Below are 16,524 nucleotides of genomic sequence, written 5' to 3'. Positions count from 1 at the left end.
AGGTGGCCCTTGGAGCGGTTTGTGTGTATTGTGCAATTGCGCATGCGCGATAAGCTGCGCACGTTCTCACGCATGCGCAGTTACAAATCCCATGGATCTGCTTTAAATCACACCGAAGACAACGCAGCGCGCAGATCCTTGAACGGATACGCATCCTTCCAGTTCTTAAATTAGCCACATTAAGCTTCGAGATACCGCCCCCAATTTCAGTGTCGGTACGGAGCCGCCAGGCCGGGACAGAGACGGAGAGAGAGCCCTCGGCCATGGAAGCGCTCGGACCCGGTAAGCGGTGAAAATATGGAGCCTGTGTCTGGTGACAGTGAAGCGCGAGGCGGCGCGGCTCGTCACTTTAGGCCGAGGCTTGGCTTGGCTTAGCTGTTGTAGGCCTCGGAGACAAAAACGAAAACAAACACTTCCAGCCGCGTCTTTGTCACAATTCTGTTCGATTTTGCTTAATTAATACAGTTGCCGGCAAGATAAATACTTCCACAGAAGGCCAACAAGTGTTTGTGTGTATGTGTGACGTCGGGACAGTTATTTATTGTGTAGCAGCGGAGTGAAATGTAACACACACAGCAGTGCGGAAGGCATTGTGGCGACGTCGATTGGGATTTAATCAAGAAGCGAGCTTTCTTCCGTGTGTGTGTGTGTGTGAGAGAGAGAGAGAGAGAGAGAGAGAGAGAGAGAGAGAGAGAGAAGTCTGGTCTCTTACGGTTTCCTACTTATTGTAGAAGGTTTAGTTGTAAAAGGACGTCGCGTTTTGCTCTCAAAATACGGAAGCTTTTGGACTATTAAAGGCGCTGAGACTCGCGTCTGTTAGAGCAGTATGATAACTGGCGTGTTTCTGTCTGTGTGAGCACATGGTGAGAATGTGCTCGTTTTGGAAATGTGCTTTTAAAACAATGGTTGTTTGACTGTCAGCTGTTAGCTCACCGTGTGAACCACAGACAGACAGACAGACAGCGGCTTCATGGGACATGAGCACATCTCAGACATGGCGTTAATGTCGTGTCTGTTTCCATTACAATCTCCTTACGACACTAAGGTCCGTACGGACAAATAGCACTCTTGTACATTCCACCCTTTAGTGTAAAGGCCTCATTTTTTTGCTTTTAGTTATGTAGAAAGGTTTAACGAGTGAAAGTAAACACTCCTTTCTCTTCTCTCTGCTCAGCGGAAGGAGTCGCCAGTGTGTTTATAGTGTTTAGTGTATTTAAAAAAACACACAGATCCCGAGTGTATTAATGTCATTAACAGGAAAAATGGTTCATCTGTGATCTTACTGGTCTACTTTAGACTCATCCGTGACTTTTAACTCGTTTTTTGTTTTTTTTACCCTTCAAGTCACAGCAACAACACTGAACTTAATAGGGTGCATCAGTTAGAATATATATATATATATATATATATATATATATATATATATATATATATATATATATATATATATATATATAATTTACACACACACACACCAATGTGCATTTGAGTGCCAAAAGTGCATACTCTTTCATTTACAGCATTTAATAGATGCCCTTATCCAGAGCGACATACATTTTTTTTTAAATCTCATTTTTATACAACTGAGCAATTAAGGGTTAAGGGCCTTGCTCAGGGGCCCAGCAGTGGCGGCTTGGTGGACATGGGAATCGAACTCGCAATCTTCCGATTGGTAGCCCAACACCTTAACCACTAGGCTACCACATCCCTATTATATTCTAACAGCTACTTCATCTAATGTATTATTAAGTTTAAAGAGGTTTCCTTTTATCAGGCGATAAAATATGTCTGCGTATGAGATTTTTTTCGATTGGCTTATCAATTATCTTTATTAATGATGTCAGTTTACATGCTTGTGTTGTGTGTAGCTTGAGTTTTTACACATATTGGTTCAGACTTTAGCCATGGCACATGGTGTGGTGGGGATGTGAAGGGCAGTTGTCATAGTTTTAGGAAATGCACAAGCATAGATGAGGCCAACTGGGGAGAGGGGGATCCCCCCAGTAGTACTCAACACCCTGAGAGAAGATGCATGACCCAGGGTGTTTGTCGAGCCCTAGTTTCCCTGAACGATTCACGGCTTTGCCCCTCATTTGCACCTCCTTCTCCTTCACCTCGTTTTCTTGCAGTGATCGTGGACACGTCATCGTTTCTGTGACTCCACAACCAGTAAAATAAATAACTAAACAACAAAAAACCTAAAATGCTGATATTACTCGGTAGGTTTGTATCCACAGATTTTTTTGGTTGTTGCATAATAACTTTACTACCAGTGACAACAAATCTGTCCTTTCCCCAGTGGTGTCACACATACCATTCAAAACAGTCATTCATGGTTCCATCCTGTAGAACCAGTTGCCATCTTCTCTGTAACTAAAAGCCATGGGGATTCCCTTTATCTCTTCAACATGGTGAGGACCTGTGTTCACAGATGATCCTCCTGCTCAGCTGTACACTGTACTGAGTAAAGTAATCCAGGTGATTGGGCAGTGACGGCTTGCCATGTGCTCATTTTCATTACTGACTCAACTTTAATCTGTCCGCTTCTCACGCTCAGCCCGTTGCGCCAGTACTCAATGCCAGGAACGTTAAATTTCCCAGAATATTTAATAGCAAAAAACACCTCACAAATATAGTGTAAGTAAAATGTGGTGTAGGCAAAGCTTATTTTGGGTGCCTCAGAAATGTGTAATGTTAGTAGTATTGCACACAAGCTGTGATTGCTTTATTTTTTAAATGCCAATAAAGAGTAATAGTTTGGCATCCATGCAGAGATATAATGATGTATGATCTAAGCACAACAATGTGAAGTTACATATCAGTATAAAAATCAGCAGGTTTAAAGATGTTAATGTTAGAAATCCACTGGCAAAGGAAATGGAAGGGGGGTGGGAAAAAGTGAGACCAAATAGTATATACCTAACAGCTTGAGTTCTCTTCTAGGCGCACACAAGATATTGACAGCCGTAGTCTTAATAAAAAGGAGGAGGAGGCCAGATCAAGAGCAGGATGGGCCACAGTGGAGTCACAGTACCCCTTGTGGATTATGTGCTAACTGGAGCGTGTGGGCGCACCACAGGACTTGACCTCTCCAATTTGTCAAAGCATTAGTGTCAAGCCTATGACAGTATACAGTACTCCTTCATCAAATGCACAGCAGATTAGAAGACAGGACAATGAAATCTTTTACATCCAAATTTCATGCAAAAAATGGACACATTTTATAGTTTGAACAACCTATCACAGTCGTTTTCTATACCACCCTGCTGCTTTCTGTGACTGTTTTGTTTCAGTGGCTTCTATATAGTGGGGGTTCTGTGTGGGTAATTGGGTGTCTTTGTTCTATGATAATTGAGACAGGAGGAAAAGCAAGACAAAATTTTGTATTTTGAATGTGTTCTTATTTGTTCAGGTACTGGTTGGACATAGTCTGTCATTTTACCAAATTTACTAAAATGTTAAAATGTCCAGTATTTTTATTATTATTTTTTTTTTTAAACACGTTATTTTTGTATGTTTTCTGTAGGCCCGCCTGCCCCTACCTCCCTTTTCCAGCCACCACGCCGGCCCGGCTTGGGTACGGTGGGGAAGCCGATTCGCCTGCTGGCCAATCACTTCCAGGTGCAGATCCCCAAGATCGATGTCTACCACTATGACATCGAAATCAAGCCGGAGAAGCGACCTCGGCGTGTCAACAGGTGAGAGTTGACTGCAAAAGGAAGAAGACAGCGAGCAAATACGATGATTATAATGTTTGTTTAGGTATCATTTTTTGACAGTAGCGATATATTCATTTTCTTTGCAGAGAGGTAGTGGACACCATGGTGAGACACTTCAAGATGCAGATATTTGGGGACCGGCAGCCTGGATATGATGGAAAGAGGAACATGTACACGGCTCACCCACTGCCCATCGGGCGAGACAGGGTAAGCTGTCACTTGAAGCTGTCACCGCTCTTCAATCAAAAAAAGCATTTTTACATACAAGATGACATTTGTTCAGCGCATTGTGTGAGCCTCCAGGCAGAACTCAACACTGTGTCTTTTGTTCTGAAACTGCCCACTCTCTGTGACTGGTCTAAATACCACACAGTGTCAGCTATTTGCACATTTGCTTGTGGTTGTGGAAGCAGCAGCATCATAAACACTTTTAAGGGAAACACAAATGTACCACACACTTCTGCATCTTGCCTTTGTGCTGACTTTTTTTTTTTGGCACACCACACACACATACAAAAAGTATTTCAGCTGAACTGTCTGTGCACTGTCTTGTTTTTGTCTCAAAGATCAGGAGCCAATTAATTTGGTGATGCACAAAGCAGTAATGTGTGCTGAATGTTTCAGGTGGATCTGGAAGTGACTCTGCCAGGTGAAGGGAAGGATCAGACCTTTAAGGTGTCTCTGCAGTGGGTGTCTGTGGTGAGTCTGCAGATGCTCCTGGAGGCTCTTTCTGGTCACCTAAATGAGGTTCCTGAGGACTCTGTGCAGGCCCTGGATGTCATCACACGCCATCTTCCCTCCATGAGGCAAGCTGCTATATTGATCCTTTCCTTTAGAAATACACATGTCCCAGGTTCATTTTTGGTGCTGGGGTTAAAAGTATGAGTACTTTTGGACATTTCCACACCCTTTTTTTGTTTCTTTTTTATGAGATTTAACAGTAAAGATTCGGCTTGAGTTTGTTTGCAGTTTAGTGCAATTATGTTCCATGCAACAAAAAACCTTCAAATTTGTTTTAAGATGGTGACCAAGGTACAGGTGTATGGATGTGTGTAAATTCACCGGATACCGATTATGTAATCACATTGTTTACTTTGTTGCAGGTACACTCCTGTAGGCCGTTCTTTCTTCTCTCCTCCTGAAGGCTATTACCATCCGCTAGGTGGGGGAAGGGAGGTGTGGTTTGGGTTCCATCAATCTGTTCGTCCAGCCATGTGGAACATGATGCTCAACATTGATGGTAAGAGGTCTTTAAAAGTATTTGTGGTTATTTTGACTTCTATACTTTGCCATATTATTATTTATATTTATTATATATATATATTATTATTATTATTATAATTGTGTACATTTTTCTGTTTCCCAATCGTATAGTTTCAGCCACTGCATTCTACCGTGCCCAGCCAGTGATTGAGTTCATGTGTGAGGTTCTAGACATCCAAAACATTAATGAGCAGACCAAGCCACTTACAGATTCTCAACGTGTCAAGTTCACCAAGGAGATCCGAGGTGAATTGTGTGGACTATGAGAATTGATTAATATTTAAATAATTCCAGTTATTTATTTTATTGCTGTTTTTGTCTAGTGGGGTTGTTTCTGTTGACATGCTTATGGTCGTGTGTGTGAACAGGGTTGAAAGTGGAGGTCACACACTGCGGACAGATGAAGAGGAAGTACCGTGTGTGCAATGTCACCCGCCGCCCAGCCAGCCACCAGACGTAGGTCTTTAACCCGTTTTGAGGCTAAGCTTCCTGTACAAGCCTTCTGTCTAATTAATACTGCTAACATTTTTTTTATGAGCATTTCTGTGTAAGCTGCTCTATTTTTTTATGATTATTCTTGGTTGGTGATGAAGATTATTGCGAAATAAGTAGCTGTATTATGACACCCAATTCAATACACCTTGAACTTTTACTATTGTAATGCATAAAACTTTTTTTTTTTGCTTTTGGCAGGTTTCCCTTGCAGCTAGAAAATGGACAAGCCATGGAATGTACCGTAGCTCAATATTTCAAACAGAAATACAGTCTGCAACTTAAATACCCCCATTTGCCCTGCCTTCAAGTGGGACAGGAACAAAAGCACACATACCTTCCCCTTGAGGTGAGTCATCTTATTTGTTCCAAGGCTTTTCCTGTCTAGGGCTGCACAATCTCTAAAACTGTAGAAGTAATTAGGTGTTAAATGTATGCAAAAGAAATCATGTACAAATGTGGATCCTTTGCAGTAGGATGCAGAAGCTGAAGTGAACTCATTCACCTTTTTTTTTTTTTTTTTTTTTTGAAATTGTACCATAATTTTTTTTCATGTACAATTTAAGTTTCACTAAATTCAGATTCTGTCCATTGCTCCAGGTCTGTAATATTGTGGCAGGCCAGCGCTGCATAAAGAAGTTAACTGATAACCAGACTTCCACCATGATCAAAGCCACAGCCCGCTCAGCCCCTGACCGCCAAGAGGAGATCAGCAGGCTGGTGAGTTGCACTGTATGACCTTCTGTTATTCCTGCAGTGCTTTTCTTTTAAATCCATAGTTGTTTAAGAACAAAATTTAAGTCTGCCGAAGCACATTGTGATGGAACCGTCACAGCATTGTTTACTATGTTTTTTTTTTTTTTTTTTTTTTTTTTTTTTTTTTTGCGCTGCATGTTAGTTATTTCAGCACTAGGTATCGTCATAACTGCTTTTGAGACTACCAGTAAAAAAAAAACAAAAAAAACATCAATTTCTTTAGAGGATGTTAAATGCTTCTGCAGCATTTGAACTTGTGCAAACATTGCATAAAAGAGTGCATCATTTGTTCCTTTTTAAGGTACTTAACTTTCTCTCTCACACACACACATGTGTATGCACACATGTAACAACAGTCCTTGTTCAAATACTCACTTGTTGAGTTTAGTTACATCAGGAGCATTGAAAGCAGTGTCCACTAGATGGCACGCCAGACACAAAACCTCACTAACCGTCTGGGTTCTGAGTCAAATTTCATAGCAGGTTTGTGCACAGTGATGTGTGATAAACAGTCTGCTAAGCTCCTGGTGGTGCTATGCAGCCTTCACTAGTTACAGTGGTTTTGCAACATGTGGACAACCACAAGCAGCGTGCCAAATGAACATCTTACATGTACAGTCACAGCGGTTTTGACACAGCACTAACACACAGTATATAAATGTATAATAATGTATATAAATCAGCCTTAATTAGCTGTGTCCATTGACTAGATCTTGCACCACATGACGTCTTGCATACACAACGAGTAGAAAAAGAGGGAAACGGTGTTGGAAAGCTGTGATTTTTATTTCATTTATTTTTTTAACATGACCCACATTCCAGCTTGTAGTGAAAAAATAATAGTAAATCTGTCCTCGACCTTATGTACCGAGTATTCGCTTTCCATTCATACACAAGCATGAATGGCTGAGATGAATGAGTCATTGCTGCATGTGCCATCTCGCTCACAATTTGAATGTTTACTTTGGCTTCTAATCAGAAGAAGAACAGAAATCATTGCTGCTGCAGCTGATTACTTAACAAGCCGATATTTCTTTTTGCTCTTTACCTTTGGGACGGCTTGCCGTGCTAATATTATTGAAATTGTATACCCTTTTTTTTATCATTTTTTTTTTTTGCTGTTAAGTTTTTGTGCTCCTAATGGGTCTCAATAATACAAAATGTAGACAGTTATTTGCAGACATGTTCTAGGGAAACATAGCTACCAGTAGGGCTGGGCGATATGGCTGAAAACTGTATCACGATATCAGTGTTTCATATCGGTCGATATTGATAATTATTGATATTTTTTATGACCCACTTAAAATAAGGACCAGGAGAAAAAGATATTACATTTTTATTTTAAACTTAACCTTCCTCTGATCAAAATCCCCTCAGTTATTAAGACAGAAATGTCAACAGCCATGGAAAACTCAAATAATAAAATGTAAACATAAGTCTAAAGTCACAATGAACACAACAATTATCTCTTAACATTTAAGGTGCAAAATGAAAGAAAATGTAAGAAATGACTACGGTCAGAAATGACTATGGTCAGACCATACTGGCGAGCTGACTTTTCCTCTTTTATTTACAATTTCCTCGCTCGCTGCAGCTCTCATTTTCTGCTCATCAGTCGCCGGTTACTGAAGAGGAATCTAGCAGACCAGCACGAGACAACGATATGGTGCAACCAAACATGATACTGTTACATGATTGGCTGTTGGCATGTCACTCCCTACATTGCTAGGTTACCAAAGAGTGAGTGCCTTTGTTAATGCCAACAAACTTGCTTCACAACCTGTTTTCTTCCGACGAAGAATAAAAAATATCGAACGTTTTATCGAACACATTTTTTATTGATCTCGATCACATGTCTATCGTTTTATCGCCCAGCCCTAGCTACCAGTACTGTTCTGTTACAGTAATGCATGAATTTATTAAATATCCTTTTTGTTCTCAACTACCACTATAAGTATTTCAGTGAGAATGTCTTTCTTTGTGTATCTTGCCATAAGAATCTCCCTCATTATCAAACACAAATGTCCCGGATGCCTGGAAGCTGCCATCTTGCACATAATTACTGAACATACTTGTGATCTCCAAGTTGCGGTTTCAAACCCTTTGCTACAGTACAGTAGCCTGCTGAAAAACTTTGCTTTTCTGTTTTCTCAGCTAAAGCAGCAGGGGAACAGAAGAGGAAGGTGAAATATGTGTTTGTTTTGGGTAGAATTTGTTTAAGAATATTTTGTCTAAGTATTTTTGTTTCGCTTTACAGAGTTTATATAATTCTATATTTCTGTTCGCCTCTCTTTCATCCTAAACAAACAACCCCCCGCTCCAGCCTCACCCCACTTGATTTGCTTGATGTTTTCCTTTCAGTCTAAAGAGCATTGTTTTATATATTATCTACAATGTACAACAGATTCACTACCACAATATACACTTTATCATGTGAAACATAAACTACATGACTTATTGTTAATTTTGTAACCATTATATCAAGAAAGCTTATTCACTCAGATTGCATTTAAATATTGGTTCATTCATTATCTGCTTTATTATGTATGCTGGTAACATGGAGGTATTGTAAATATTGTCATACACTATGGCCTTTGGGTTCTAAAATGATCTCTCTCTCTCTGTGCCTTCCAGGATTTTCTTGTTTAATTCTGAATTTGTGATTTTGTGTGTTTTAGGTAAAAAGCAACAGCATGGTGGGTGGCCCTGACCCCTACCTAAAAGAATTTGGTATCGTGGTGCACAACGACATGACGGAGGTGACGGGGCGGGTCCTCCCAGCGCCCATGCTGCAGTATGGGGGCCGGGTGAGTACAGACACTGGGAGGGACTGTGGCAGGGTGAGTACTGGGGCACGGGTGAAGGGTGAGTACGGGTGGGGCCATAAACACAGGCGAGTGTGTGCGTTTGTGATTCGTGGTTGGGTGAATGAACTAACCAAGAGGAGGATGATCAGACTCTGCTTTATAACCTCTCTTACTTAACTGAGATTTGTGTGTGTGACTGTGTGTATTTTTGTTTTATGGATAATTCTGTTTTATGGTCAATTTCACACCTTATTTGAGTCATTGATTTTTATTTACAAATTAGTGCTGAAAAGATTTAGCTGTATGAGGTGTGCTCTTATCATTCATATTACTGGTCCATAGAGTCTTATCCCCTTCCTCTGGAATGTATGGAGCTTTTGAAAGACTGCTTTTCTTTTTTGCCTAAAGCGTTACTGTATATGAAACTCTTAAATTTCTTAAATTTGTGCTGGGATTTTTTTGTTGGTTTGTTTCTCAGTGTTTAAACTTATCGGGTCAAAATGTAAATGGAAAGGCAGTCTCTCATTTTTGTTTAACTTTAGTGTCATTTCATTACTGGTGTTTGTTGTAAACCTTTAACTGTAATTTGTCATCAAGGTGAAATGTTGGCTAAAACCTGTATCTTTATGCTAAAGAATGTATTACAAACACTTGATATTTTAAACACTTGCTATTCTAACACGTGATCATCTCCACTGTTCAGTGACTCTTTTACATTAATGCATATTAAAAGCTAACAACATAAATCCCCTGGGATGTTTTCTATTTTTGGTTATGTTAATACTTCTGAAGCATAGTAGGAATAAGTAGCTTGTGTACTGAATTCCCTGAACACTGGAGAGCACAGAACACTGCGCTCAGTTCCCATGTGTTTTTATTAACATCTATTAAGGATCGACTGTTTCATGCTTAAGCAGCAAGTTTAGATACTTTTGCCTAGCGATTGATTTATGCTTGTTTTAAACATAATGCAGTTCATCAGCCCTGAGGGGTTTTGTTGATTTATTTTTCTTTATGTTTAGTGTTTAGCCTATGGGCTTCACTAAGAATGTAGAGACTCTTTTCACAGAATAAGACAGTGGCTACGCCCAACCAGGGCGTGTGGGACATGAGGGGGAAGCAGTTCTATGCCGGCATCGAAATCAAGGTGTGGGCCGTGGCCTGCTTTGCCCCTCAGAAACAGTGCAGGGAGGACCTGCTCAAGTGAGTGCCTGTGTGGTGTTTTGTTTTTTGGCCCCCAAAAGCCCTTATTTCCACATTTATATTTGCTGCTAAATAAGGTCTGTGATATATTAATGAGAAGATATGGTGAGGTCAGCAAAAGGCTCTGTGTGAGAAATAAATGTCCTGTGATGTACGAATTGTGCCAATTATTTCAATGTTTCCTTCACTTGATATGGCACCATCTTTTGTATTACTTTGAACCAATTTCAGGAAAGCCAGTAAAAGACACAGCCACAAAAGTAGTCTGTGCATAAACACAATGCTTGTTTAGAATGCAGAGTTAACTTAATGTTGTTAAGAGAACCTGCTGTGAGGAGCTTGTAAACATTGTCAGACTGTCTAGCTAAAAATTCACTTTAAACAGTCACAGTTTAAAACACTCCAAAAAAAAATTTGCTCTTACACTGGAATTTTAGTTTTCATGCTCGGGTTTGGTTATTGTTCTCATTCTGTCACTTTTCTACTAACACTTAATTCTAGTCCAATCCAAAGGCTAAATCAGATTAACATGTTTAGGGATTGTGGCTCCAAACTTTAAGCCTTTTTCCTCTCCACTTTCAGGAGCTTCACAGACCAGCTGAGGAAGATCTCTAAGGATGCAGGCATGCCTATTCAGGGCCAGCCCTGCTTCTGCAAGTACGCCCAGGGAGCAGACAGTGTCGAGCCCATGTTCAAACACCTTAAAATGTCTTATGTTGGACTGCAACTCATTGTGGTCATCCTGCCTGGGAAAACCCCTGTCTATGGTAAAGAGATGAGCACAAGATTGTTCTAGTATAATATTTTACTGGACCTCATTAACCACTCTTCTTCTGATGTATGTTTGTTTTTAATTACTGAAGATTGTTTCCATGAGGTTATGAATGCTGAGCCAGTATTGAAGCAGATGTTTTGTTCTTTTAGCGGAGGTTAAGCGTGTTGGAGATACTCTGCTGGGCATGGCAACCCAGTGTGTACAGGTGAAGAATGTAGTGAAGACCTCTCCTCAAACGCTCTCCAACCTCTGCCTCAAAATCAATGCTAAACTGGGTGGCATCAACAATGTTCTGGTACCCCATCAGAGGTGTGCTGCAATTGCATCATAACTTAAATATTGATTTTTGTACATGTGTAATTAGTTTTTTATATAAATAAGTCATTTTGGTACAGAAAGCAAGGCTGGATTTAAGTAAAAATTTGATTTGCCACATTTGCTAATTTTGCAAAAGACTCTTGTCACTGATTTGCAAAACCAGGAATGCAAACCAATTACTTATTTGTAGTTTCACAGATTGCTGTATTTCATAACCATCTGCCAGCTAACAAAGTAAACAAAAACTAATTATACCTCCATATCCCTTGTACTTCCTTCTGTGCTCCTTAGACCATCTGTATTCCAGCAACCAGTGATCTTCTTGGGTGCCGACGTCACTCACCCCCCAGCAGGGGATGGGAAGAAGCCGTCCATTGCTGCAGTGGTGGGCAGCATGGACGGCCATCCAAGTCGCTACTGCGCCACAGTGCGGGTGCAGACTTCACGGCAGGACCTGTCCCAGGAGCAGCTCTTCAGCCAAGAAGTCATTCAGGACCTCACCAACATGGTGCGTGAGCTGCTTATCCAGTTTTACAAGTCCACCCGCTTCAAGCCCACGCGCATCATTTACTATCGTGGAGGCGTGTCAGAGGGGCAGATGAAGCAGGTGAGTACAATACGGCCCGACATTTTATACTGTTTTTAAGGAGGTTATATAGGTGACATTTACGGAGGTTATTACATTTTCAGTTTTGATGGAGGGGTAAAGTGGTATTTGGATACATCACAGGAAGTCTCCAATGGATTACTTTCAAATGAATCCTCTCCAATGGATTGCTAATGCAGTTTGTTATACACAACACACGTGTAATATAATTTACACTCTCCATCCACTCGAATAGGAAAACCTTTACACCTGCTTGTTTATGCAGTTATCTTGTGGCAGCTGCACAGTGCATAAAATCATGCAGATACTGGTCAAGAGTGTCAGTTAATGTTCACATCGAACATCAGAGTGAAGAAAAAGTGTGATTCTGTTGAAGTGTGAAAAAGTTCTCTGTGATCTCTAGGTTGCATGGCCTGAGCTGATAGCCATAAGAAAGGCTTGCATCAGTTTGGAGGAGGACTACAGGCCAGGGATCACCTACATCGTAGTGCAAAAACGTCATCACACCCGACTTTTCTGCTCTGACAAAGCCGAGAGAGTAAACAGCGCAACATTTTTCAGCTAACCTCACCTTGGTTTTAAATAGAATTCAGGTTAAACATTTCAGACCAAATTCTATCATTTTTTTGCAGGTTGGGAAGAGTGGTAATGTTCCAGCAGGCACTACGGTAGACAGCACCATCACGCATCCCTCAGAGTTTGATTTCTACCTGTGCAGTCATGCTGGTATCCAAGTAAGTGTTTCTTACTTCCTGTTAATCTACTCTTGCTTGACACTGTCAGTTTGTAATTCTTGTTTCTTCTTGTATAGGGCACCAGCCGCCCCTCACACTACCATGTGCTGTGGGATGACAACTGCTTCACTGCAGATGAGCTTCAGCTGCTCACTTACCAGCTGTGCCACACGTATGTGCGCTGTACACGCTCCGTGTCCATCCCTGCCCCAGCTTACTACGCCAGACTCGTCGCCTTCCGTGCCCGCTACCACTTGGTGGACAAAGACCACGACAGGTACGCCACACTCACACGTAGTTATGTTGTCAGCAGAGCATTCTGAAAGTTACTTTGTTAAATATATAAATAATTGACATTTATTACCCATTTAAAAGCAGACCGTTTGCAATGAAATGTGGTGACTACTTGCACCACAAGGGGTTTTTGTTTAAATAAATATGACACAGCTTCATTATTTGAAACATAAAGCAGGATATCTGCTAGCTAGTAGAACATTGTTTGGGGTTGAGCTTCATTTATTTGTGTCAATACTGAAAAGTATTTTTCTCTCTCACTCTCTCTCACTCTCAGTGCTGAAGGCAGTCATGTATCAGGCCAGAGTAATGGACGGGACCCTCAGGCCCTAGCCAAGGCAGTCCAGATTCACTATGACACCCAGCACACCATGTACTTCGCCTAACTGCTTCAACCAGCAGGAGATGCACTTCTATGCTCCCTCTTTACTTCTCTCTCTTTCTTTCTGTCTCTGTTTCCTATTTCTTTGAACTTTTTTTCTCTGGCACTCTCTCTTTCTCTCTCTCTCTCTCTCTCTCTCATATTTTCATCCACAACCAAAGCGGTTCCAAAGCCAGAGGGTCGGACACGTGTCTGAATCAAGTGTTCGCCCTTAGTGGAACTGCCCACCAGCAATCCTGCACTGAGAGACCACTAGTCTCCAAGGCACAGTGTAAATCAAATTGAGCCATTTAAGAGTTTAGTTTTTCAGTTTTGAATGTCTTTTTTTTTTTTTTCTTCTTTTCTTATTTTTTTTTTAATTTGTAATATACACTGAGTGTGAGCAAACCTGCGCCATTTTTGTCGTGACAGCTCTGGCTCTCTCAGCTAAGCTGGACTTTGTCTACTTTTTACCTCAGGCCATTGTTGGCTGAAACTTGTCCTTTTTATGATCGTATTTTAACTCTTTCCGCTCAGTCTTTTACAAGCGAGGTGATCTGGGTATCATACCCATTACTCTTCTCCCATTTTGTTGAGTGTGTGTGTGTTTGTGTGCACGTGTTTCATTGCAGGCCACTGAATTGTAAAGGGAAAATTCAAGGAGTTAACTGCTGTAAATGCCTCAGTTTATTTTATAGCGCTTCACATACATAAATATATATAAAAAGACACATCTATATAAGCTTATTTCACTAGATTTACATTGTTGCAGGATTGCATAAGCTGATGGGTTTTGTGTAGCAGGAATTATCCATGGTCTCAGCTGTGACTGAGATAAAGTCCTTCCTGTCCTGCCCTGATACTCTAAGTTCCTTTGTGTCTGTGGCATAAATTAGAGAAACATGCATCCTTTTACGAATGGTTAGTACAAGGTGCAGGGATGGTTACGGACATGAAGCTGGCCCATCACTGGTTAGTGTAGTAGGCAACAAAGGGCAAAGCTTGCAGAACTAACAGCACTCTCAATTACCTTTTATGCATTTCTACATAAGACTCAAATCAGATTTGTAAGAGTTTAATATAAAACCTTTTGTGATTATCTTAACTGTTAGTGTATAAAGTCAATGTCATTGTTACTGTTGTAATGTTGCTGTTTATGTATTTCAGACCGTCAGAATCTCAGTTGCTTAAAGAATTTTATCCAGGAGTTGTTTCGATGGTGTTGGGTGAATCCGGTTTTGTAGCTGAACATGTTGTAGCATTCTGTCCATGGTTGTGGGGCCCAAAGTGCTTTGGTTGGTGTTCCTTTTTTTGGTTTCAGGTGATTATCATTTTATGATTTTTTTTTTTTTTTTTTTTTTTTTTGGAAGTAATGGAATGGAATGAATTATCATTATCATGGCAAAGATTTGCTTTGACCTTATTTCTGCCCCAAGTGTCAGACAGTGGCTTGCTGGGGAAGCTGTTTCGACAAGGAAGGATCAATGACAATCAGGGCTCAGGGGGATAATTAGAGCTGTTTGTTGGCCATTATTTGAATTTTACACTTGCTTCTGTGTTTTTTATTGCTGTTGTGAGTTAATCGTGTATATCTATATATAAAGTTTGAAGGTATACTTTCTTTTTTTTTTTTTTTTCCTTTTTTTTCTTCTCCTCTTTCGAGAGGGGTAGAAATGCGAGCATTGTATTATTTGCTAAGAGACACAAGCATAAGCACTGCCTTTTGATTTTGACAGTACCTGACTGTGTGGTTGAATGATGGCAAGCCTTGTCCCTGGTTATGTAGTCATGTTGGGCCTCTGCATGCGTCTTGTCAGGTGGGCAGCTCATCAAAAACCCTTTTGTAATAAACCATCTATAAAGCCACAGGTTTGCTATGAATGAGTTTGAGCTCTCGCCTGTTTAGGACGTGACTCGTGGCCTGTGGAGAAGGATGGGGCAATGGCATCACTTGCAATAAGCTGGATTACGGTGTTGGGCAATTTCATGTTATTACCTTTTTTTTTTTTTTTACCCCCTCTAAAGTTGACTCCACAGTGTATCATATTTGGCTGAACAATTGTGCCTCATTGTGGTAAAATGACAATAATTCCAGTTTCTTATTATGGCACAGCAATATACTTCAAATGATGAACAAAGATAAAGCTATAATTCTTCTCATTGATGTGGCCATTGGTATGATTGCCCTGGGCATGTGCATTTGTGTGTGGATGTTTATTTTTATTTTTTTGCTTGTGTCAATCGGTGGGAATGTGCATTTGGTGGACTAGCTCTTTAGGCTCTACAGAAAGTTATACTTTTTAGACTTTGCTTGCTTGCATGCCAGAGTATTGTCCTAAATCTCTTACAGAATATTTATTGTCTCAGAAAAAGGAAAAAAAAAAAACTTCTGTAAATGTGTATGAATTGAGACTGCTTGTTTTTAGGGTAGCAATATTGACCGGTCTCTTTTGACAAGATTTGAAATTTACGTCACAGACGTCAGTAAGTCCTGTGGGTCAAGCTGGATGCTGTGAGGGAGTGCCAAGTCCAGTCTTGACGAAAACTCCAACTCAAACGAGGTACACTTCTTTTTTTATTTCTTTTTTCTCTTCTCTCCAATCTGGGAGGACCAAGACTGGCATGTCATCCCCTTCGATACCCAACGGTATACTACATGGCTGCTCAGCTCAGGTCTGCTTGTGCTCTGTAGTCCTGTGGTTCTCTGTTTAAGACACTCACACTCTCAGCATCCAGATACTCAAGGATTAAACAAGAATTACCTCTTTTTAACCTTTTGACCCATGATTTCTCACTACTTCCCTGATTTTAAGAGAGCATGATTTTTAAAACAATCTCCTCTTTGATATATAAAGATTTGTTATTGGTCAAAAGTGTATTGTAATTTATTTCCTTTTTTGTGCGTGTAGCTTTTCTGCTGTATTTTAATGTTTTCAGCTGTGTGACCTGTCTAGTAGCAATAGAGGGCGCTCTTATTGACCTGATGGGGCTTCCTCTGGCCTCTATTTGGGTGCCACATCACTTGGTGTATTGCTATTTGACATTTTAAAAAAAGAAAATCCCCTCTTCCTTTTTGTTTTTGTTTTTTTTTTAGCCTGCAGGGACTCTTCGTGTTATTGTGCAAAGTAATAAATTGGTATTTTACGCCTATTTCAAGTCTCTTTTGTATTCATTTCTAATTAATCTGAATGCCAT

At 40.4% G+C, this 16,524-nt stretch overlaps 1 protein-coding gene across 2 annotated transcripts; it reads left to right on the top strand.

The window, feature by feature from the left end:
- Window positions 1-72: 72 nt before the first annotated feature.
- ago4 (argonaute RISC component 4) lies at window positions 73-16,479 on the top strand. 2 transcript variants are annotated; one of them, XM_060857226.1, is made up of 18 exons: window positions 73-282; window positions 3,527-3,698; window positions 3,806-3,926; window positions 4,344-4,525; window positions 4,823-4,959; window positions 5,094-5,228; window positions 5,351-5,438; window positions 5,676-5,823; window positions 6,075-6,194; window positions 8,909-9,037; window positions 10,107-10,240; window positions 10,823-11,007; window positions 11,165-11,324; window positions 11,625-11,940; window positions 12,344-12,478; window positions 12,573-12,674; window positions 12,752-12,951; window positions 13,246-16,479. In XM_060857226.1, the coding sequence occupies exons 1-18, from the start codon at window positions 264-266 to the stop codon at window positions 13,352-13,354; spliced, it is 2,592 nt and encodes an 863-aa protein (XP_060713209.1). In that variant the 5' UTR covers window positions 73-263; the 3' UTR covers window positions 13,355-16,479. The 2 variants fall into 2 exon arrangements, with proteins under 2 accessions (XP_060713209.1, XP_060713208.1); XM_060857225.1 differs by having other exon boundaries at window positions 8,909-9,070.
- Window positions 16,480-16,524: the final 45 nt, after the last annotated feature.

Source organism: Tachysurus vachellii, chromosome 21 (genome assembly GCF_030014155.1).
Source record: "Tachysurus vachellii isolate PV-2020 chromosome 21, HZAU_Pvac_v1, whole genome shotgun sequence".
NCBI classification, from domain to species: Eukaryota; Metazoa; Chordata; class Actinopteri; order Siluriformes; family Bagridae; genus Tachysurus; species Tachysurus vachellii.
Note: the sequence above shows the minus strand (reverse complement) of the source record. Positions and strands in the feature narration are given on the sequence as shown.

What these genes read in the sequence shown, in the direction of transcription:
- ago4 (XM_060857225.1), top strand. An exon ending in CTGGGAGGGACTGTGGCAGG is followed by an intron (nt 9,071 to 10,106) that starts GTGAGTACTGGG and finishes CTCTTTTCACAG; the next exon opens with AATAAGACAGTGGCTACGCC. An exon ending in GCTCTGACAAAGCCGAGAGA is followed by an intron (nt 12,479 to 12,572) that starts GTAAACAGCGCA and finishes ATTTTTTTGCAG; the next exon opens with GTTGGGAAGAGTGGTAATGT.